General features: G+C 40.1%; 1 protein-coding gene across 7 annotated transcripts in view; it reads right to left on the bottom strand.

Moving 5' to 3' along the window:
• PIP5K1B (phosphatidylinositol-4-phosphate 5-kinase type 1 beta) overlaps positions 1–25,565 on the bottom strand; it is a 273,143-nt gene that overhangs the window by 68,135 nt on the left and 179,443 nt on the right. For all 7 annotated transcript variants that reach the window (XM_069474144.1, XM_069474141.1, XM_069474143.1 and 4 more), the window contains 4 exons: positions 5,574–5,785; positions 4,109–4,192; positions 3,938–3,986; positions 950–1,034 (listed from right to left, as the gene is read on the bottom strand). In XM_069474144.1, coding sequence (XP_069330245.1) covers positions 950–1,034; positions 3,938–3,986; positions 4,109–4,192; positions 5,574–5,785 — 430 coding nt within the window. The remainder of the gene's footprint in view (positions 1–949; positions 1,035–3,937; positions 3,987–4,108; positions 4,193–5,573; positions 5,786–25,565) is intronic.

Below are 25,565 nucleotides of genomic sequence, written 5' to 3' on the forward strand. Positions count from 1 at the left end.
TTAAAAGCGACTACAGAGTATCACATATCCATTGCAGAAAATTTAATAAACACCAATATAAAGAAAAATTAGATCCCACATAATCCCCTGATTCAGAATGACCATTATTAGCTTAGGGTTTAGTTTGCTCTTCTTTTTCTAGTTACTCAAAGTTTAAAGGTAGGGTACGGATTTGAAATTTTTCTTCTTTTTTAATGTAAGAGTTTATAGCTATCAACTTCCCTCTGAGCACTGCCTTAGCAGGATGCCATAATTTTTGGTATGTGTTTTCATTTTCATTCATCTCTGAGCTTTTTCTAATTTCCCTGTGATTTCTTCTTTAACCTATTGTTAGTTTACGAGTGTGTTGTTTAATTTTCACGTATTTGTGAAGTTTCCAATTTTTGTTCTTTATTGATTCATTCCACTGTGATCTGGAAAAGATACTTTGTATGATTTCAATCTTTTTAAATTTATTGAGATTTGTTTTATGACCTAACATATGGTCCATCCTGGAGAATGTTCCATGAGAATAACTACTGTTAATAGTTTTATATATCCCATTAGAAATCTGCTGTGCATTTAATGTCTACAGATTGATAACTTACATATATGTGAATAAATCTATAAAGGGTTAAATGTATGTCTAATACATGATTTTTATTTATCTTAATTTTATTTGAAAAAATACATCATTTTTATTGTTTGCATATGATTCTATTATTTAGCTATTTCATAATATATCTAACCGTTATAGGATTGGACATTGAGACAGCTTCTAATTTTTTCACCACAAAATAGGACTCTAATGATTATGTATCAATAAATACCTGACCGAGATACTTAATCATAACTATTAAGTGATTGCCACTGTAAGGAAAGCAATAACTCCAACTCTTGCAATAAAAATCTTGCAAAGATCATAGTGAAGTCAGTGACCAAAAGTAAAAACCTTTCATAAGGATCTTACCTTGAATTTTCTTGAAAACTCTGGAATTCATGAACTTAAGAAATCTGTCTGCATAAAAGCTTGGTCTATGAACGGAAACAGTGTCCTGCAAGGACAAATCAAGCATCACACAGTTACCTCTCAGAGAGTTTATCTCAAGTCAAAAGAAAGACCTATGCAATTGGTTCTCTGTTAGACAACGTCCTGGACCAAAAGTGGTCAAGAGCTAGAAAGAGCAATGCCCTGTGTCCTCTGGGCCTGGGAGTCTGGGGCTGGAGGAGGACATCACAGGATCAATTGAAACAAGGATTCCAGACACTCAAGGTGAAACCCAGCAGGGGAGAGATAGCAAAAAGACTCTGCTGTATACATTGAAACAGCTGTCCTTATTTACAACACTGTGTCCCAGGAGGGGCTTTTAAATCTTCTTTTTCTTTCTTTCTTTTTCTTTTTTTTTTTTTTTTTTAACATACAGGCAATCAGTGCACCAAGTGTCATCTGGAATGAAGAGTGACACTCTTAGCCAGAACAAAAATTGGGGACATAAACAATCAAAACCACTCTAATGTAACAGTGACATTTAAGTTAAAAGTGTTCTGGTCTCATCTCCAAGTAATAAGATGAGTAGACAGTAGGAGGATTTCTAGGAGACAAGGCTAACAGATAACTTCCCTCACACTGAATTATCTACTTATTACATAGGGTTGAATTGAATTAAATTGTTAACTCAATTCTTCTCTCATTCTTAGCAAGATTCTTTAGGACTAAAGGGTCATTTTATTACAAATCCAGGAAAGATGGAGAAGGAGCTAATTCTCTCGGTTTGTTTAGTAATCATTTACCCTAATCATGTCTCCGAGCTGTACATTTCTAGACATAGTAAATTTACTTATATAATGCTCCATTTTGAACCTGGGTTTATGGATTCCAATATGGAAATTTCTAAAATTTAAGTTTAGATACTACAAAGTATCTGCAGTGGAGTTGGAGGGAAAAAGACATTGGACCAGAAGTCAGGGGACCTGGTTCTGGTGTTAGTCCTAATTTTAAAAGGTTATGTGATCCGGAGAAAAGCCAGAGCCTCAGGGCTTTAGGCTCTTTATTTGTGAAACAGGGTATTACAGGGGGCATACTGTAGCTGGGACAAACTATGATTCCATAGTCAGCAAGTGACGAAGGACACAGTCACAGGGTCCCTTTTCAGCCACATTGTAATAGTCCTCTGACTATCACTGAGGCTGTACATGTGTTGAGAAATTTACCACTGGTTTAACATGTACTCTTCCCAGTATCCTGGCAGCTTCTGTGTTAAGTGGATCCATTTTCCCAACAAGTACAGTAATTTAGAAATATCAGTAGGATGCAAGAGCCTGAGGGGCATCCACAGATGATTAAGATTCAAGCCCTTGCCTTTAAAGAGAAGTTACATTGTTCTTCTCTTTGGTATGAATAAAACATTGTTTAGAATAGAGCCATATTTGTAAACAAACAAAAATAATTTTATGATATATAAACAGCACAGAGATTTTTACTTAAGCAAAAAAACCCAAACTAAAAACAGAAGATATGTTTTAAATAGACAAAGGTGGAGGCCCTTAGAAGCATTTAGCTTATATAGGACTGGGCCATTGGATCAGAAATCTTGCCTGCTAACAGGGAATTTAAGTTGTCTCAGAAAACAGAAGGGCAACGAAACGGGGGTGTTTACTCTCTCTCCTTTCCATTTTAAGGTGCCATGTAGTCCCTAACCTTTCTCAGCTGGAAGGAAAAATAAAATTAACCTACGGTCTTGATCTTTTCCTAGGAGGAATCTTTGATCTGAGTAAGACTGAGGTTAATTCTTAGAAACAAACTTGTGAACCTGTTGTTTAAAAGTGCATTCCGACAAAGGTCAGTCTATAGCCTGTGGATGAAATGCAGATCTTTCACGCTGAAAGGTTATTAACAGTCTTCCACAGAACTGAGAATGGGAGTGTTCTTTTCCGAGAAAGGAGAATAACATCTATAATGTATCCTTTTTCAAAAGAAAGCGTCTGCTAACATCTTAAAGGGAAAGGTGTGACCAAATCTTTAACCAATATATGCTTTGGAAGTGCCACTTCCAGTTATTAACTTAGGGAGGCTTAGACAAATAAAGCTTCTGTCAGTAGCAGGAAGTTGAAATCTAACATCTAGATGGGACTGTGTGTGTGTGTGTGTGTGTGTGTGTGTGAGAGAGAGAGAGTGAGAGAGAGAGAGAGAGACAGAAAGACAGAAAAAGGGAGGTGGGGGGGAGAAAAAAGAGGAGGTGATTATTCCTTTGATAATTGACTTTTTCAATTATGTCGATTAAGACATACTCATATCAGTCAGCCTATATAAATGTCTATGTAAAAACCCATACCAACTTCACAGTTTTGATATTTTATGTCCTCATTATGTGTTAGGCATCCTGTTGAACACTAATATGCATTAATCTATTTCATCTTCACATCAGGCAGGTACTATTACCATCCCCTTGGTACAGATGAGAAACCAGGCTGAGAGAGAGAAGCCAAATAACACGCATGTGCCTGGGTCACATGGCTAGACCAGCGGTGCAGGCAGAGTTCAGATCCAGCTGCCTACAATCAAAGTCGGGGCTCAAACCCCTCTGTAGCTTGGTCTTATGAGAACTTCATTTCAACTGCCCTACTGATCTTCCCAGTGCCTGTGAAAAAAAATTTCCTCTTTTTTCTCATCATTATGTCATAATTGAGTCCTTTAGATGTCACATAGAAACAGATGTCATTTTGTTTATCAGACCTCTACCTAGCTACTAGGCTGGATGTCATCTATTATAAATAGATGCCTATTTATGTTGTCTTTGTTCTCAGATTTGAGTCAATCTGCTAGCCTAGGATTCTGAGTTTATAAAGACCTTTGTTACCTCTCCTCATAAAGTCTAGTGACATGGTTTCCTGGACACATTCTGCAGTCTCTGAGAAAACAAAAATACACACAGTTTGACAAGGGATATAAGTCACTTACGCCATCATAAACAAGAGCTTTCCAGGAATGTTCTAACTTCTTCATTAACCTTTTAAATGTAAACAGAAAAATAAAAATGAGGATGTAAAATCACTCCCATTTGGTGAATTTTCAGAACCTTTTGTTGATTAATTTTGAAATAACAAAAGACCACTTCTCAAAAGTTCTTACCTGTATGATTGAAGAATGTCAATAATGCCCATAAATAAAAGTAGTTTTTCTCCCTTATGGCTTTTAGCTGGAATGCCTCCCATTCTGTTGATACAGCAAAGGAGAAAATATTTTTTCATATAAGAACAGGAAGTTAAAAATCACTTATAATAAATAGACTGAAAATAAAAGTGGACAATCTTTAAGAATTCTGGCCTATCTCCCCGTATTCATCTTTCTTCTTCTTCTTTTTTTTTTTCTTGCATCAGTTAAAGTCTCCTTGGGAATCCAAAATGATGTACTTCCCCACAAAAAGGAATAATATCATAGTTGTCAACTCTAAAGAGTTGGATGTGAAGAATCCAATTCAAAAATCATTCCTATTTTAAAACCATGAATGAGAATTTTTAGGGCATTATAAGATAGTGCTTTTAAAAATGTAAGACTTTTTTCCTGCTCAAAAGAGTAATATATATTTACTGTGAGTTTTAAAAATAAAATACAGAAATGCACAAAAAATACATTAAAAAAAACCACTCCTAGGGTACACAGATAACTACTAACTTTTTGTATCCCTTTCCAGTATATGTGTGTATATTTAGTAATCCACAAAGGGATTATTTAATTTATCATGCTTTATAACCTGAATTTTTCACTTACTAAATGAACTTTTTCCTCATATTCAATGCTAATGTGATTTTTAATAGCTGTGTAGTATTTCAACATACCGATATAGAATAATTTGTTTAACTGAGTATTGGACATTTAGATGGATTTGCAAACAAGGATTTAAAAATATGCATTAATTTCCTTTATAAAAGTAAAATATACCCATGGTTTAGTCATTGTTGGAGAATCCTAGAAGGTAGGTACTTATGACCATGGAAAATGATTTCTTTCTTTCAGTCTCCTTGCTCAGCTAGTCCACACACCTGATGCAGTTAACCATTTGAATAATATTCTTTGGTTGTAATTGTTTCTGATAGTCAATATGTACTTTTTACATGCAAATCAATCTTGCAGTTATTATCACATCTGGCTGAGGCGAAAGACCACATCTGCCAGGGTGCAGGACTAGAACAACAGAATCCCCTTATGTAGATAAAAAGCTCTGAATTGCAAACATCATTCCTGTCATGTATTTGCTTAAATACATGTTTATTCAAATCCAAAGTTTATTCTCCCCTTTTGCAGTGGATGTTTTGCATATGTAGTAAATGGGGGTAAAAACATTTTTGGCCATTGTTAAAAAAATGGAGCCATCTGAAAAAAGAAACCAAGTGGTTGAAAGAATAATAACTCAGGAAACTTCCACTCATCTACTTATCCATAGATGAATAGAAATGAAGGTGGCTTCATCCATTTCAGGGCCGAGTAGGACTCCATTCACAGAGTGCCACTGTAAGGGGAAGGTAGTTGCATGTAATTACCCAGGGACATGGGCTGCCACCATCAGGAGGGTGGGCAGGTGTGTGGCTACACTTACGTGTCTGGGTTTTCCGTGATGATCCCATCTCCAGATTTCCCCGGACCCTGGATAGATTCCATGGCTGTTGAGTAGAGGACCTTCTGCATCCCAGGCCTCTTAGCATCAGGCACATTTTGTGAGGTCTCCTCTTCTTTCTCTTTGAGGGAATGGTCCAAGATGTGGATCCCCAGCAAAAGGCTATAGTCCATAATCTTGAAGCTTTCCAGCACCTGAGTGAGAAAAAGGACCAGGAGGCCAGTCAACCCAAATGACCTGTAAGTCTCATGTGCACAGAATCAGAGCTCTAGACGGGAGACACATATCTCCCACATCCCTGCCAGTGGGTGGGTGACAGGAAAAATCAAAATAAAAACACCTGCGGTTGTTATTAGGCCACATGCAGAAAGGATTATCACAGTGGCTCCAAGATGGGAATTTCAGGCAAATCTAAAGCAAGTACATCTTTTCTTAACCCTCCATGAATGTTTCACTAATAGCATTTATTGAACATCTTCCATGTGCCAGTTGCTAGGTGGTTCACTTGGATTCAATCTTCATGACAACCTTATGAGCTAGGTACTATTATTATCTCTATCTTACACATGAAAATGTTGAGGCACAGAGAGATAAAGTAATTTGCTCAATATCACACAGCATGTAAGTCAGTGGCAGAGACCCAAGCACTCAACTCTGGCATCCACATTCTTAAGTACTAGGCCAGAAAAATCAACAAACAGTAGTGTCTGTGAGCTTGTGCCCTCCCTAGCGTGAAGACTCAGCTGGAATGTGTTTTTGCTTGTATTCTGCTCTCAAAATCGTAAACTTGCTGGAGGTTAGTGGTCTCCTTTTCAAAGCCTGTCTTTCAAAGTTGCCATTCAGTTCCCTATGGCAAGTCTTTTAAAAATATATGATCTTAACAAACAACAGACAGGACTTAATGTTTAATTATCCACTCAGCAGACAGTGGGGAAGCGAGGGAACTTAAAAATAGTCAGAGGCAGCCAGCCAGAGGAGATTGCAATGCTCTGAAAGGAAAGGACAGGAGTCAAGGACTAGGTGAGAGTCCATTGAGATGGCTTCAGAGCGTAAGTCGTGGGGCCTTGACACTCAGGGCCTTCTTAGATGGAGGAGCAGTGCTCAGGAAGAGTGCCTGAAAACTGGATGTTTTCCTCTAAGATAAAGTTCTTTTTCTACTAGGTTGTATATGAGTCTCCCCTACAATGGACTTTTAATACCTGTCATTTCTCACACAAAGCTGCTCAGAAAATCAAAACAGCCCAGAAAATAAGACAATCCTGATTGTCAGAACAGCTGTCTCTGAACCAACACGATAAGCTGTCTCTACACCTTAGTCAGGAACTACCTTGGAGAAGCATAGGCTATAATAATTGCTTGAGCCAGAATTTCTTATGCTTCTCACTGTCCCTCATCCCAACTGTTTTTGGATATTTATGATTTACTAAAGAGGCGGTCAGGCCTGAAGATTGAAATACCTGTGGTTGCCATTTCATGGATGCCATTTGGCAAAAGGCTTTGTGAACTATGGCACACGTGGCTTTCAAAAAATATGGTTATCCAGCCTCATAGGTAGCTTTGCCATCAATGAAAAAATTGAGTGGGCTGTAAGTGGGTATCAGTTATCCCAGGCTGTTCACCCTTCATCTTTCAATACACTAAGTCGAGTACTTTCAGACAGGAGGCAGGCAAGAGCTGAGAGTAGAATCTTTTATTTAAGGGGTGTAGGCCATGGCGTTTCCTAACCAAGGAGATCTGAGAGGGGCCTGATAACAATGTGGAACCAGCCCTCCTAACTGCAGGAGGAGTGAGGTCAAGATTGGCGGAGGAAGGTAGGGGGATGGGAAATGCTTCTTGCCACTGACCCAGCACTTGAACATGGGACCCATTGGTTGGTTCTCTAGGAGGTGTATCAATGCCTCACACTGCCACAAAGTAGCACAGACTGTGGAAGAAAATAAGACTGTTTTGTGTCGGGGTGTCAAGAACCCAACCTCTTAAAAGAAAATACTAATGGATATTAGATGCTTTCTTCAGACAGAAACAAGTGATAGAAGGGTCTTAGCTTTTCTAATTCTCAACCATACTGAAATGATGGCCGGGGAATGGTACCCACCCAGACAGCTTCATACACACTTCACAATGATCACTACCTGGAGATGCTAATTTTCCTACTCACATTTGTCCATGCTGGTGTTTTCTTTCTTAGAGAGTCTGGTGGGTAAGGACATGAGGATTAAAGAGCATGGACTCTGTGACTTTAGGTGGGTTACATTACCTCCCTATGCCTTAGTTTCCTCATCTGTAAAATGGTGGCAATGATATTACCCACTGTATAGGGTGCTTGTGAAAATTAAATATGGCAATGCAGGCAATGTAGAAAACTCCTTAGCATAAAGTAAGTGCTCAACTAATTGCTAGCTGTTAACACTATAATTGTAATTCATGGTGAATCATTCCTCACACTAGTTCAAGAGACTACAGGTGTCAGCCTGAAAGAAATACTTCTAATGTTACACTTGGGAAAACAAATGTCACTAAAAAGCCAACAAACTACAACTGCATTTCTAGCCTGCTTACCAGTGTCATTTTGACAAGTTCCAATTCCTTTAAAAGCTCTGGGTTTGTGGGTACCCAGTGGTGTTGCCTGGATGTTCAACAGAAAAAGGATGGCTGACAACATGGTGATTCTGGTCAATGAGCTATTAAAATGACTGCCTTATAATCTATATGGGGAACGGTTCCATTTTCAACTGGCAAGAAATACAGTCTGTGTCCTGCACAGCCCAAAGTACCCATTTATAAATGTTTCCTCCAAAGCAGTGAATTGACTTCAAAAGCAAGTTCTAATCAGACTCTGTGACAACATTGAGGATATTCCCAACAGGCATCCAGAATCATTTACTCGAGTTAGGAGTGGTAAAGATCCAAGGGCATTCCTGACACTATGTTTTCCCTTTGCAAAGCATTTTCTTCTGCAAAGCATCCATAAATTAATTCTACTTGTTAAAAAGCTATTTTTTATAAAATAATTTTTCTTATATTTTTCGTGTAGCGTTCAATGTGAACTGTTTGGTTGGCACATGCAGTCTTTAACTGGCCACGAACAGGCCAAAGAGAACCTGTGCATCTTACAGGTGATGTGAAGTCAGGCTGTGGTCCAACTTTATTGGATAAGGTAAGAAACTATCCTGATGCTGTAAGTAGTCAAATATTTGTCCTGGTTTAATTTTTTTTTTTTTAAAGAATAAGCTTCAAGAGAGAATTAATTAAGAAAAAGTGATAAAATTTTTTGAGAAGTTATTCATTTCCTCTGTACTCTTAAATTGGATTGGCAGCATCCCAGAAGGGTACCGAGTCGTCCTCAGGAGGCCAAGGCTCCTATTCTCAGAGTGAAAGGCTTAAAAAAATAGAAATTCTATCCCTACTGTGAAAGTTGATCAGTATAGTTAGAGTATGGGTTAGGCAAAATCATCACCCATTAAAACATGTGAAGGAACAAAAAGATAAATATATACATATGTATATATTTTAAATCAAATTTTAAAACTTCTGCAATGAAAAATTCTGGGAACAGATTTTAGTCACGTGTTTTTAAGATTTGCATCAATTAGGAAAAAAAAAATAGTTCTATGATTCATATCATCCCAGTCCTTTAATTAAAGGAATTGATAAATTTGCCAAAACCTTGACACGTGTGAGCTTTAAGAGTGAGCGACATTTTGCTACATGACACCAGTTGGCCTAGTTCATCACTCAGGTGCACGCTTGTTTCTGGAATGTCTGCCTGACCTCACTGTTGCTGGTGGGTTCTGTACCTGTGCATTTGCTATTCAAAACGCAGCTTACAATGCAAACACAGGTGCCTTTCCATCTAGCTTGGGCAGGACTTTACTTCCCCACTTGGAACAAAAAAAAAGGAAACAGGAATGATTCACAGAACTATTTAAAACTGAAAGCGAGTTGGAATAATGCAATGCTGTTTATTGCCAAAGTCAGATTTTCTTTTTCTTCTCTCTCAAGGACTATTTTAAGTCAATAATAACATTGGAATGTAGTCAAACAGTCAATGTCAAAGCAGCTGGTAGAATACCCTGAAGACGTGACCAAAACTATCTGTTCCTGAAATAAGAGCATATTCCCTGGCTTCTCATGGCCAGCGATGATACATGAGGAGTGCTCTTATAGCTTCTGGGGGTTTGGGGGCCTAATGTGGAGCTATCCTAACTCAGAATGGTAGGCACTGCTGTCCTTTCTTCATGGCCAAGGTCATAAAGAGTGGCTGGTCCTCCTTTTCCTTTTACATCTTTTTTTTTTTTTTTTTTTTTGAGACAGAGTCTCACTCTGTTGCCCAGGCTAGAGTGAGTGCCGTGGCGTCAGCCTAGCTCACAGCAACCTCAAACTCCTGGGCTTAAGCGATCCTACTGCCTCAGCCTCCTGAGTAGCTGGGATACTACAGGCATGCACCACCATGCCCGGCTAATTTTTTCTACATATATTTTTAGCTGTCCATATAATTTCTTTCTATTTTTAGTAGAGATGGGGTCTCACTCTTGCTCAGGCTGGCCTTTTACATCTTTAACACCACACTCCTTAGCCCACTGCAAACTGTTGCTGTCCCGCTGCTAGCAGGAGCTGGAGTGGCTGCAAGGCAGTCAAAACTCTGTGCCCTGGAGCCAGGTGGGTGGTTTGACTTGTAGCTCCTCCACTGTTTGTCCCTGGACAAAGTACCTAACATTTCCGGTATCTACCCTCACCTGTATTATCTCTATATAAGAATTCCTACCAACAGAATTATTGTGAAGTCAATCTGTGTCAGGTCTTAGGCATACAGGAAGCACCCAATTAATGTCACCTATTCTTGTTGTTCCTCCTCCCCTGCAGGGTCAATCCCTAGGACCACCCCACCTGGAGTCTCCCCTCTGCCTCAGCCTTGTGCCTGCCTTCTCTTGGGTTTTTGTCTTTCTATTTGTCTTTCCCACTCTTTGCCCTAAAGGTGTTCACCAAAGTTATTTCTTTAACTCTTTTCTTTCTCTACTTTTTAGTACTTACATTCATTGACTCTTTTGCTAGGAAAAAAACAAAACAAAACAAAACAAAACAAAAACGTTTAAGTGTCTATCCTGTGCCAGGCACTGTGGAAACTCTTGGATCTTCAGGAATAAATTAAACAGACAACTATACCGTCCTCGGTATTAAACAAGCCTGAACTGCAGATTGTAATAAGGCCTGGGGGGAAATCGAGGTGCTACAGGAGACCCCACAAGGAGTACCAGCTTTTGCCTGGGGAGAATTTCAACAGGCCGAGTCAGACATGATATACCTGACCTACGGCTGGGGGCGGCAGGGGAGTTTGACGGAGAAGTGGTCAGATTTAAGAATCTTTTAGAGATAGATTCCAACTACCATCTTTCTACAGACAATTCCCAAATTGTTATCTTTATCCTGATCTCATTTCTAAGCTGCAGCCCAATATGTTTCCTTCCAGACCTCTCTAAACTTCCATACGCGGTCATGCTGCAACCGTAAATTCTTATCTCACCCCAAAGAAGTTCTTTCTCCTCACTTCCCTCTTTTATTTGAAATCATTCTGATGTAGATTTAAGACTCTATGGCTCCTTTTCCTTTCATTGAGTTGACCAATCCTACAGTTTCTATTATCAAAACGTTCCTTTTCTCTACTGTAAATGATTTGATTTCAGTTTCCTTTTCTTCCTTCTTGGATCCATCCCTGACACTGGTGCTTGATGGGGTCACCTCATGCCCCTGCTCAAAGCCTTCAATCTCTCTCCACTGCTTGGTGCCAATGCCTCAATTTGACATTGAAGGTCTTCATCATTAGGCCCCAACCAGCATCATTTTGTTATTTAATACCTGCCTAAAGACACCTCCCAGGCTTGTCAAACTGGAATTCCTTAATTACCCCTAAATGTGCTCTGAAGATGTAAGCCCTGATGTCTTTTTGTTCATGCTGCTGCTTCTAGAACATTTTTACTACCTTCTCGAATCCTATTGATTTTTCCAAGCCTATCTCAACTCTCACCTCCACGAAAATTGACTAATGATTTCAACAAACTATTGGGAAAAAGTCTCCCTCTGAAACTCCAAGTACATTATTAGTGTTCCTCTGTAGATAGATCCAAAATACATTTGAAAACAGCCGCATTTCAAACTTGGTACTCAGCACCAGAGCTACCTCGGGTTACAGCTACATTCCTCCTATCATACACGCAAGACAAGCTCACCAAAGGCTTGTTTTACTTTGTGCTTCCCACTGTGTGCTCCGAACGTAGTAGGAATGCATGTTTGTTATGTTGCTTTCCATGTGTGTCAGTAAAAACCAAAACATTCAGCAGTAAAAGAGCATATGATATTACACCTTATATCTTCAATATAAGAACTGGATACTGTGCGTCATGATTACAATGCCTGTGAAAAATTTTTAGCACTGAAAACTTTACTGTAATGATGGGCTCTGTATTGTCAGAGAAACAAAGATAAAAGTCCACAGTGTTTTCAAATCTACCCACGCCTAGGTATTTTATATACACTGTGTCAAGGGCAAAAATCAAGCTGGTATTTACAGAGACTCTTTTAATTTACTGTTTAGTAGGCATGCAACAAAATGGCAGATGAAAGGCAAGGTTGTTTTGATACAAACTAGGCTGAGCTTTGAGTCTAGTTAAGATTATCACATTTCTCTTCAGGAAGCCTTTGCAAGCACAGCATGTCACAGGCTCAGTCAACTGCAAAGACTCTTTAATCATCTGAGAACTTTAATCATCCGAGAACGCTTGGTGCTGACCCTTAGATGGAACACAGCTCAGGGCCTCCTTAGCTTTCCTGTCCTCCAGTGCCTCTGCTTTTCCAATCTGTTAAGAATGTCAAGTTAAGTTAGCACAAGACTGAGAAAAGACAATCACTAGATAAATCCAAAATATGTTTGAAAACAGCTGCATTTAAAAACTGGTAGCAAGCACCAGAAGATATTACAAGTGGTAAATGTAATGCAACTCAAGTAATCTGTTAGAGATGTGGATTGCAAAACAGAGAAGGATAACAATTCTAGGAGGAGAAGAGATGCTTTATTAATTGGATCTTAAGCAAGCAAGGTTTCTAATGATTTCCCATGTCACAGGGGACATGGAAATTAACCCATTCAATACGTACTGTATTGAGTGCCTACTATGTGCCAGGTACTCTCTTATTTATTACAAAAATCCTTTGTGCATTCCAGCTAATATATAATAAAATTAAAATATCTCCATTTTACTACTCCTAATGAATGAATAGATCTAGTCCAGGGTCATCCAAAGCTGGTAACGTCACACAGAGAAAGGCATTCTGACGTTATGTGCCTCCTGACGGGAGGAGACATTGCATATGAAGTCAGACCTAAATCTGACCAAACCTCTAGATCCAAAAACCAATTTCCAGAAAAAAACAGATGAGAGAGAAGCCTGTTAAATAAACCCATGGGATGTAATCAGCAGGATCCAGACTTTAGGATAAACAACCCAATTTCTTCAACAAATAACTTCAAAACGAAAAAAACTAAGAGTGACAGAGCACTTGGCAAGTAGACACTATTTAAAGCCTGATTCAAACCACAACAAAAGTTATTTCTGAAACAACTAGAAACTTGAACACTGACATTTGATAATTAGTAAGAATTACTAATATTGTTAATGCATGGTAAGGGTTTTGCAAGTTTGCTTTTTTTTTTTTTTTTTAGAGAAGCCCTTAGCTTTTAGGGATTCTTACTAAAATATGTATGAAGGAAATGCTGTGATGCCTGGGATGTGCTTCGGATTATATGGGGAGGAGGCAGTAAAAATTAGGTACAGAGTATATATGGATTCATTACAATATTCTGTCCACTTCTGTATATGTTTGAACTCTTCAAAAATAAAGTTTAATATGCTACTTTGAAATGCTTAGATAAAATGCATTTCTATACTTGGTTAGCATTAACTTACTTTGTTGATGATGCATAGATGACTATAGAAATTAATAATTTGGGATCTTAACTAAAGTGGTTAAAGCAGAAGACTTGCTGTGTCCTATCTTACCTGATCACTCTCTGATGGAAGATCTAAAGAATAACCAAGTTAACCAAAGGTGGAGCTGACGGGCAGATGTACCAACGGCCCTGAGTAATGTTCCCAGCTGGCCTACAGTCCAGTCCCTGAATAAGGAGTTAATGGCTGGCAAAATAATTTGTGTTAATTCAGTAAAATAACAAAATTCAAAATAATATCCTGGAGATTTTATGCAAATAGACCTTCTTGGAAACACTGGTTTAGAGAAAATGGGTTGAAGGGTCTGCCATTCCTCCTAAATAGGCCCCTCAGAGTATAGCTCCAAAATTACTTGTATGTGGCAATCTAGTTAGAGCTGAATTGCTGCCTTTTTAATTTAATTCAATTTCTTCAATATAGCTCAGTGTTCTCTGCTAATGTGATAATGGGAAAATATAGGTTGTGGCCGCATCATTTTAGCTGGTAAAGGAGAATGAAATAAATATTAAATATTTAGCCTAGTTAGTTCTGGCAACAATGTGTTTTACACTGTGTCTAATGCAGTGATTTAGAATTCTGGGCTGTGCTGGAGTAACTTGTACCAGGGTTTTTTTTTTTTCTCTCACTTGAAAAGCTTGAAGTAATAGAAGTATATCTTATATGCATTAGAAATAGTTATACATCATTTTCAAAGATTTTATATACATCTATATTCATCAGCTTTCTATATTGGATGAATTTTAGAATTTTTTTCTTCATAGATACTTTGTTTCTACAAATAAAGATTTCTGAAATTACTTTGTAAACATATTTAAAAGTAACATCTTATGTTAAAATGCTAAGTCCTTCTGATTATGTGCTATATCTTCTAGTTGGCTTCACCACGAATGATTTGCTTCGCTGCAGCTAAACTGGCAGGACAGCAGGAGCCCGGTGCTGGCCCGCTGCCCTTCCACACATGAGGTGACATTCCGGGGTCCTCACCCCTGTCTCCTACAGTCTACCCCTTCCAGTGAACTGCCTCTCTTGGGAAAGAGGAAAAAGGACTCAGCCCGCCCCTCTAGCATTACTCTTATGAACAAGGAAAGAGAAAAATGGAAAAATCTGTTGATGAAAATAAGACCTCGATGGTTTAGACTTAAAGTTTAAACTAGGCTTCTTAGAGGAAGGACCATATCCTACTCATTTTCATACCTCCCACAGGTCTCAGCACAGAGCCTTATGCAGAGAGAATTCAAAACCTATTTGTTGAATGACATGTAATTAATGTGGCAGGAACGTAATGCAGGATTTGTCAGCTGAGATCCCTGTGGTGGTTTAAGGCCAGAGAAACCAGGCCCTTAAATGCTCTGAGAATCATCAAAGCTTCCATAAGGCAGGAAGACTCGGAGGCCTGGGAAAGTCATCATTGGTTGAGAAGCGTATAATTTAAGAAGAACATTAAGTACCTATAGGGTGAGTTTTAAGAAATGACAGAAAACTCAGGTTCTTCGAGGTGTCACTACAAATGGATTCTTTGGAGTTTTGAAGTATTTCAGTTTTTGAATAATATGTACATGGTCAAAGTAAAAAATGCACAGAGGGTGGCTCAGTGCCATATAGCGCAAAGCCACACTTAGCACGAGGGTGACAGTTCAAGGTGGAACTACAATACAGTAAGTGGAGGGGCTGTGGCAATGTCGTCACACTGTGTGTCAACATGTGATAAAGACCCTAGTTTCCAATTGTGATTACCTACAAAGATGGAGTGATAAAAGAGGGACAATTTACACCAGCCCTGAGAGGGAGTTTGCCTTTGAATAAGGAGAATGTTTAAATTGAGAGGTGACTGTCTAAACCAGAAGACATTGCAATACTATTTTTGGTTTTTTTTGAGACAGAGTCTCACTCTGTTGCCCGGGCTAGAGTGAGTGCCGTGGTGTCAGCCTAGCTCACAGCAACCTCAAACTCCTGGGCTCAAGCGATCCTCCTGCCTCAGCCTCCAGAGTAGCTGGGACTACAGGCATGTGCCACCATGCCCGGCTAATTTTTTCTATATATGTTTTTAGCTGTCCATATAATTTCTTTCTATTTTTAGTAGAGACGAGGTCTTGCTCTTGCTCAGGCTGGTCTCGAACTGCTAACCTTGAGTGATCCTCCTGCCTCGGCCTCCCAGAGTGCTAGGATTACAGGTGTGAGCCACCTCGCCAGGCCGAGACTGCAGTATTATTAACCGGTAAGTTTAAGTTTGGGGAAGTATTAATAGATGCCAGTGAGGAAGAGTAGTGATGATAATTAACTACATTTTCCCATGATATCTGAGTGTAGGGAAAGTAAATTTGCAACCTAAAATCACTGCTTTCTCTGTTCCTTGCAAGTTAACTTGTTGACATTTTTCCGAAATTGCTAATAATCTAGAAAAATGTTGGGTATCTCTTTCAGAAGGAGGAGGAATATCCAAGGATGAAGAATCTCCACCTCTAAACAACTCCTCGTTGTCATCTGCAGATAGATGACCAGGTGCTGATGAAAATGCAGCAAACCCGAGCTGGTGGTTACGAAGCTTTATCTATGGAACAGCTGGCGTTGTCTGAGTACAGGCAAAGTGTACAAATGAAGCCTTCGAGTGGATAAATGAAGAGAGGAAGTTAAAGAGCTGTGGACTCATTCCAGCCAGGTTCACATCCAGGTTGGATGAGGATATTTTAAATAAACATTAGATTTTAACTTCCCTGCATCCCTAATAGCTATTGACAACTGATATGTCCAGCAGACTGTGCATCCCTTTTGAAATACCTTTTTGATGTGTACAAATGGAAAAGTTCACAAATGTACCCTTTTCATAAAAAGTTGAAGTTTAATATATAAATGCATTCATAACAGATTCTCCTCCCCCATTTCGTTCTTATGGAGGAGGCAGAAATTCTGCACAGAGATTTTCTACCTCACCATATAGGAAGTCCAGTATTTTGAGGGACAAAAACGAGGAGAGAAGAGTTATACTTGCTTGATCAAAATAACTTAGTTTAAACATTTCTTTGAAGGAAGAACACTGGTGATATCAAAGGGACAGTCACTTGTAGCAGAGGACAGTATATACAAAGTGTTGACCGACTCTGACAGAGATAAAAAGCCACATGTGTGGGCCGAAGCCTCTTAGAAGCCAGTATGTGGTGATCCTTTCTGAAAGGTTTAGAACCGTATGGCCAGAGAAGTGCCTGGCTTTTCACAAGGGAGTCATGCAGGCTCTGTTCCTATAGCACCGTGGGTGCTTCATAAACGTGCACTGGATGTTGGGTGGATGAAATAAAGCCCTATAAAACTAAACTGCTTTTACTCTTGGAAAGTATTCCCAGTAGCCTAAGTTGCAAGCTTCTGGGAGGAAGACAAGGTCATGTTTGACAGGTACACACTGAGCTGCGTAACGTCCCACGAGGCACATTTTGGAACCATTTCCTAAACTTTGTAATGTTTTCCCAGACCCCAGAAACCCTCAAATATGCCTTAAATCTCTGTCATTCAGTCCCTCAGCAGATTCCGGAAATTCCTCCGAAAATATGGAGCCTCCACTCCATTGTGTAAGTCACCAGGGTTTGTGCCCCGCTCTGTCTGCTTTGCTTTGGGTACTGACAACCCGCTTTGTTTCACACTATGATGCGTGTGACTGGCTCACATCAGCATCCACGACAAGGTCGACAGCGGCCAGCCTCAAAGCCATTCCAGATATATCTTCAAAGCTGGAGTTGTTACCATCAGGCCCCCTGTGGCCACTTCCCCTTCCTGCTCTCCTGTCAGTATTGGCAGGGTTCTCGACAGGGAGGAGGATGTGGTCCTGGGGGCATTTCCTTCCCTTTGCTCCTGACCCTCAGATACTTTGTGGGTTCTTTCATTTGAGACCCACACTGACCTCACCTCTGCACTTACAGCCATCTACAAAGTCAAAGACAGGTAGGTTCTTTTTACACAAAAGCAGGAAACCCTAATATACTAGACATAGCATCGTTCTATTTCATAAGCCCCGAAGACCTGAGCTTCTATTAACTTGAATTATTGTATATTTAAATTTCGGTGCGACAAGTTACTTAAATTGAAAACTAGCTACACACATTACAACAACTCAGGGGCTGTTTTGATTCTCTAATCTTTAGGTAATATTTCTTTTAGGAAGAAAAGGAAAAGGAATTTGCTTCTTAGGGCTGAGGAAGTTACTTTGTCTCCCATTTCTATTCTTTCTGTAGTAAAGTTTATAATACTTTGTTTGGTATGAAGTAAGCATTAAAAAAAAAAAATAACTGCTGGCTTGATAATCCTTCAGTTTTAGGAGTGAATGAGAATTCTCAAAAGCTGCTCACACAGGATTTAACATCATCCATCTGGTCCCTGATCTCCTTTTGCACAAGATTTCAAAAACAATTGACCCCACTGTAACCATCGCTCGCTTAGAAGGAAGTCCTGCTTCTGAGTTAATAGGATTTCACATGCGCACATGTTGGTAACAGTTGACAAGTGTCAACGGGCTTGATTATGCTTTTCATTAAACTTTTAAAATTAAATATTTGGATTATTTATTTAACTTTGTGTTCCTTAGTCACCTGGAACTGTGTTCCTCTCTTTTCCCTCCTTAAAATAGGCTGCAAGATTTCATTAACTCATTTTCCTGTCCAAACCAAGTTCTTTACTTTGATAGAGCCTTTTCCTAACTCCTACAGCACCTACTCTAATATCTCCCTGTCAGAGCAGAGGAACCGTCATCAGGCACCTGTAGCCCATGCTGTCTGCACCTGTTTATGGTATCACAACGTTTGCATGTCAGTGGACCTTCCCCCGCTACATCTGCAAGCTCCTTAAGGAGAGTGCGGCGGTGAGAGAACATGGGTCTGGAGTCAGAGAGACCTGGGTGTACACCCTGGATCCAGCACTGTCAGCTCTGTGGACCTGAGGAAGCTGAACTCCTGAGGATTCACTGCTTCATCTGTCAACAGAGAATCATGCTCCTCACTTCACAGAGCCGCTGTGAGGATCAGTGGGAGAATCTACTGATTAGATCACCTGGCTCAAAGCAAATCCATAATAAATGTTACATGAACCAACGCACAGATGAACTGAGCCTTAGAAATGTGTCTTTACTGTCCATGAAATCAAGTATTATATATTGTATTGTGTATAAGTATTTGGTGATTACATATTACATATGATGTGTTTTAAGTGTTAAGCTACTTTGGTATCTGTTTTATCAAAGATGGAACCTTCTCTCTGCCAAGAACTGGAATAGACGGCTCTGCAAAATATTGGGAATTACTTGTCTGGCTCAAATTGAGGTATTCCTTACTTAGTAGAAAGTCAGGCATGAACAACATATAGGATTTTGATTTTTGTAGCTGTCCGGCCACTATCTGGCACTGTCATTGTGTCCCTTCAGTTACTGCCAGCAGGAGGGCTCGTTTCTATCACCCACCTGCGGCAGAGCTAAACTACAGCAAGTAGCAAAAGCCTGGACAAACGTCAGCCCCCTTCCGAGACCAATGAACAGTTGTGGTGTATCCATAGTCTTACATGGGACACCAGTCACCACCTAAGTAAATAACTGAAGTTATGGAGAGGTCAACACAGTTGCAATTTACTAGTTTACTGGCCACTAACAGACATTGGACAAATGAGCCATACAAATTCGCTTCAAACAATTACCCACAAATTCACAACGTTGACATGATTTACTTTGGTTCTCTATTTCATGAGAAATCATGTGTAGGTTTTTACTAAAACCTGCTTTTATTATGTTTGTTGATTAGGTAAGTTTCACCATTTCAAACATGTTTGTTGTTGTTATTGCCTAGGCTTCATCGGAAGACCCACAGCAAGAGATCTGCTGTGGGAGAACTGTCAAGGGGGCTGAAGAGCAGGAAATGAAGCCCCACGGGTCCTGTTCTCACAAGGAGCAGATTTTAGCAGCAAACATTCAACATGTGATCAAGTAATTACAATATGATGAAGCAATACCAATAGCTACAAAATAGATTTAGATGAAGTGCTATGAGAATTTAAAGTCTCATAAAAATGCATATTAGAAACATACATGCTAAACTCCTGTACCTTAGGCCTCTTCTCAGGAATTCTTGCCAATTGAATTAAGTCTAACAGACATATTATTAGCCACCAGACTTAACTGTGAGATTTTCTGTTTCCTTTTTTACCACTCTTTCCTATATCCCAAGACTGCTTCTTTATTGGATTTATCTTTTGCTTTTCTAGAGTTTACACTTAAGTAATTTTTTAGCAAGAGACTGAAATACACACTAGCAGAATGGCTAAAATAAAAAAAAAATAGTTTTAACAGCAAGTGCTGGCAAGGATGAGGAGAAATGGATTACTCACACAATGCAGGTGGGAATATAAAATTGTGTAACCACTCTGGAAAAGAGTATGGTAGTTTCTTACAAAACTAAACGTGCACTTACTATATGACACAGAAATTGCACTCAGACATTTATCTCAGAGAAATGGAAACTTATGCTATATAAAAACCAGTATACAAATGTTCACAGCAGCTTTAGGTTTATTTGTAAAACTCAAAAACCAGGAGAAAACCCACAGGTTCTTCAGTGGGTGAATGGTAAACTGTGGCACATCCATATCAAGAAATATCACTCAGCAATACAGAGGAGTAAACTACTGTCACAGGCAATAACTTGGATGTATCTCAAAGGAATTACGCTGAGTGAAAGCAAGCCAATATCGAGGGGTATATACTGTATGATTCCATTTATATTCTTGAAATGACAAATGACAATTACAGTGATGAAAAACAGATTGGTGGTTGCACGGGATTAGGGAGAGGTCATGAGGAGACAGGTACTGTGGCTACCAGGGTAGCATTAGGCATCTTTGAGAAGCAGCTGTTCTGTACTGGACTGTGGTCATTATATAAATCTATCTACGTATAATATTGCACAGAACCCTCCCCCCCGACACATACATACATGTGCACATATATAAAACTGGTAAAATCTGAAATATCTGAAAAATATTGGTAGATTGTACCAATATCCATTTCCTGGTTGAGATACTGTACCAAGGCCATGTAAGATGTTACCATTGGGGGAATCTGAGTGAAGCAAATATGAGCTCTCTGTGTTAGCTTCCAAGTACATGTGAATCTACAATTATCTCAAAATAAAAAATAATAAAAAAAGGATTTACAGGTAGAAAAATTTAAAAAGTCCTTGCATATATGGTAATGTGTTTATTTTTATTCTCACAAGAATACCTGGCTTGGCTAGGTAAGTCCAAAATTATTTTTTCTCAGACTAGAGACTGGAAGACATTGTTCTACTGTTTCCCAGAACTCTTAGGATGCCTTCCAGCTCAAACAATCTTTGATTCTATGAGTTAGTTTTATTTATTTGTTCCCCAGCTTTAACTTTGCGTTATCCTTATATTGCTATGGTATCAAAATAATTAACATTATAGATAGCAAAGCTCATAATTTAAAACAATGGAGCAAATGAAATATATTATGGGATTACAGTATTTGTAAAACATACTTGGAAAGATAATGAATTTATCTGTACTTCTTTTGTAAGTAATCTTAGGGGTGTGGACTTGATCCCCCTGCATTCTTTTAATGTTTTGGTTAAGATCTAGAAACAAAATCTAATTCCTTATTGATTAAAAAGCATTAAATTCAAACATTGCCACCTTTAAGAGATGTACATGTCTTTTCTATTAGGTCTGAAGCACCTTTTCCTCCCTGATAACTAGGAAGGCAATTAGTATGAAAGGAGAAATTCAACTGAATAAAATGCAGAAAATTTCACACCAAAAAAAATTATAGCCGAATGGTAAGAACTAGCCATGATGTTAAATTAAGTATTATAGAAAAATAACCCACATTGTAACCCATGCCCATTGCTGATAAGAATCTGATCTATAAATTTAGGGCTTGCCATACATACAAAGATCCCACTTTCCACAGCAAAGAGTTTTGATGGTCTTAAGACGGTTTCATTAACTTCTGAGAACCCATTAATATTTATGGTAGTAGTCATTTGTGTGAAAAAAGAAAATTGGTTCCACATTTATTATAAATTAATAACTTTGCTGCTTAACAAAAATGATAATAAATGTAAAATAAGTCATTTAGGTAATTAATTATAAAAACTGTCTCTGATACGACTCCCACTCGAAGGACTGAAAAACATTTGGGTTGTAAACACAAGTTCTCACTAACATACTTTATCTCAATGTCATTTCCCAGAGTTATTAATAAATATTGTAGGATGTAATAATTTATCAAATTAATTAAAGGAGATGGGACTATAGATTTTTCATAGATAAGTTATAGCAGAGAATATTCATAGTGAATTAAAAATGAATACAAAAATAATTCCTAATAGTTCTTTCAAAATTAATACATACATTTTGAATTCAAGTGAGTTTTTATCACAAACTTGTAACATGGACTGAGTATATACAGTAAGCCAGGTGTTGCAGTTGCAGAAAGGTATAAGGAATGAGCTTTGGCCTTTGAGACATTTAAAGCCTAGCTGGGGAGATGGTGCACACCCCTAAAGGAAACAGGGGTCAGTACTAACAAACTAAAGTCTAATGACCATTGACAACATTGCTTCCCTGGGAAAACTCACTGAAATATAAATATACTTTTGTTACGCAAATGAATCTTAATATGAGGACAACCAGTACAGTTTTTCAAATAATCCCAAGTGACTCAAAACAGAGATCATCTGCTTTATTAAATCCTCAATGCCATATTTGGCAGGCATGGCGATGAAACTGGATACTTCCTCCAAAACAATGCAGAACTTAAAAAAACAGCTAAATACACAAAAGTCACCAAAGACAGATTCCTTGGAGGTGTACTTAAACGTTTCTCTTTTTACCATCAGACAGTTTCTTATTCCTTTGTTCAGGTACATAGTCTAACAAACATTTACTGAGGACCTACTGAGAACAAGGCATGTAGATATAAAGACAGATTAAGGCTTGATCCTCAGGTTCTAGAATCCACATGTGGAAAAACAACACAGCATATTAAGTTCCATGAGAGAGGTGAGCACGGGATGCATGTGGAGCCATGGCCCGGTGGGCTTCGGGGAGCTGATACCCGAGTAGTCCTGGGAAGAGCAGGGGAGGGCCGGGTGAAGGAGAGAGGGGAAGAAGGGTCCAGCAGAGTGAGGCATTCACAAAAGGACCAAAACCTTTAGAGAACACATCCAGTAGATGAAAATAGCTAGAGAACCAGGGTTGCTCCAGAGGAGGAAAGAAGGCTGGAGACAGAAGCTGAAGGAGGCATCTGGAGATGGTGGCAAAAACCAGATCAGGAAGGATCTTAATGTTCCAAGCTAGGAAGCATTGGCTTTAGCCAGACGATCATAAGTCTTCTGATCAGAGGACCAGTCTGACAGCAATGGTGGGACATGCTAGGAGACAATGATACTGCAAACTAGCAAAGAGGCTACTGCAAAACTCCAGGTGATGAGTAAATAGGGTCCCAATAAGGCAGAGGCTGTGCCTACAGAGTAAGGGGCAGACCCACGAGTTATTTGGGGACAGACTGGATGGGACATGGTGATTTACTACATGCCAGGAAAGAGGAAGAGGAAGGAGGAAAGGGTAGCTTAAGGCACTGATGTGGGCAATTGGCTGCACGATGCTCATGTTCCCTGGCTCAGGGAAGATAGGTAGAAGGCCAGGCTTGGGGATGATGACAGGGTATCAGGGACGAGCCGTTCTCAAACAGGACGTGAACCCCAGCTTGTCTGTCATATAGGGGCCAGAAAGCATGGTTTGAATAAATCCTACTTTCTGTTTTTGATAGCAAGTGACCTGTGATGTTTTTGTAGTATCCACTCTTTCCCTGGGCCAAATTCCCTTGTGGATGAGGACAGCTGTCACGGCAGGCACACAGAGGCTGAGGCCAACGGGCAGGAAATGCTTCAAGAAAGGGGACCGATTATTTCCATATCCACTTGCCATGCACAGCCATGCACAGCCAACAGGGAACAGCAGCACAGGGCTGGGGGAGAACCCGAGGTCCGGATCCCTGCTTTTGGAAAGAGCCCTTTGTTTGAATCCTCTGGGGGAACTGGGTTCAGCAGGGAGGAAGCACAAAACAAGATCAGGTTTCTAGAATAGTTCTGAGTGGCCAATGTGCTACATGGAGGATTTGGTCAGGGGTGGGGATGAACCACCCCGAGGGGCAGCCTTATCCACAGGGGCCCAAGGCTGGGCTGGGGAAGCCAGGTGAAGGGACTTGGGTGCTGCTGCAGGGATGTCGGGAGAGGATGGCGTGTGTCAAGAGGACTCATGGTAGGACAAGGCTGTTCAGGTGCAGAGCGCAGAAGCAGAGCTCTGACTGGGAGCAGTCCATGGGGAGCAGGGAGCAGCGTGGACAGGCCGGCTCACTGTGTCGTGCAGGAATCTCCTGGCCGGCACTCACCCTAAGGGACGTGGAATTCTGGGGTCTGAGGTGTAAAGCCAAAAAATGAAAGAAGAGATTGGGAGGGGTGGGCAAGAAGCAAGGGAGGTTAGTGAGAGTTTAGGAGGCTTTTTGTTTCTGTCTGGGAACGACAGAAAAGCTGGGGTCCAAAGGTCTGGGATTCCTGGATTTGCTACTTCTAAGCCTTTAAGAGGCCCCTGGCACCACCAGAAAGGGTCTTCTGACATTGTTTGGCTACTTGCCTCTCCCACCTCACATGCTCTCCCTTCCTATTAACGGCTGGAACGCAAAACTGCTTGAGTTCCTGGAATACGTCATGCTGTTTCACACCTGGCTTTTGTTGCTCTCTTTCCTGGAAATAGGCTTCTATTGCTTTGCCTACCTGGAGAACTTACCTTACAAAGGGACACTTAATAGGATTACTCTTCAAGCTATGATGTCACCTACTCTGACTCTCACAATATACCATTACCATTGCACGTAACACACTGTATGGCAATTGATCAAAAACGGAGGTCATGCTTGGCACGTAGAGTGGGCTTGTGATACGTGTCTGATAACTGAATGAAAGGATATGTCCTGAGATAGGTCTAGTTCACCTTTCTCTGGTGGGGGTGCTGCCACAGTAATGCATTCCCTGTTTGTTTCTAGAGCCGTAGCAGTACCACCTCTCCTAGAGGAATTTTAACAGCAGAGATTCCTGATTGGTGCTGCCACCAGCCTGGGGTGACCTTGTAGCAACCCTGGATCCCTACAGTCCCTCAGCCAGCACTGAAGCTCAGCTCTGCAAAGCGAGGGGGACATCAGGGCAATGCCGACCACACACCCTATTCCAGCTATCCAGGAAGTTGGCCCTTCAGAGGATGTCGTGAAGAAAGAGAGAGGTGACCCCAGGAAGGGGGTTCTCAGCCTGGCAGGAGGGGAAGGCAGAGGGAGGACAGGCTCTAAGGGATTCATGAACCATCGCGTGGATGGTCGTTTTGCTGGGAGGACAGTTCACAGCATTCATCAGGTTTGCAAAGAGGCCCATGACTATTAAATGTTAACCAAGTCCAGACACATGCCTTGCTTGAAGCATCTCTGCCCAGACAACCAGCTGTCGACTCCAGTTCACAGAGGACTTGGTCATGGTCAAAGCAGCGCAGAGAAGGGAGTTGGGTCCCTGCATAACTTGGCATTTACATGCTCCCAAACCACCCCTAGAAAAGCCTTTCTGAAGGCAAATGTGTGAAATTGAAAGAAGTTCCCATGATCTGTGTCTTGCATAACACCAAGTACAAAGAGTGACAAGGAGGTAGCTTCAGGATACCTCTACACTGACCTTTATGATTCTTACAGCAACAAACCTGCCAAAAAATAAAATACAAAAAGGCAAACTCCAGGGTCTCATTCCTGATGAAAAGTCATTTTTGACCTCATTCTCGCAGCATTGGGCTCAGGAAATGGTAATAAACAAATTCCTGTGTAATGGCTTTCTTACATTTGACCTTTTTTTTTTTCCCCTGGCCCAGAATCACGTGGTGTAGGACGGCAGCAGAA

The sequence above is a fragment of the Eulemur rufifrons genome, chromosome 7 (genome assembly GCF_041146395.1).
Source record: "Eulemur rufifrons isolate Redbay chromosome 7, OSU_ERuf_1, whole genome shotgun sequence".
NCBI classification, from domain to species: domain Eukaryota; kingdom Metazoa; phylum Chordata; class Mammalia; order Primates; family Lemuridae; genus Eulemur; species Eulemur rufifrons.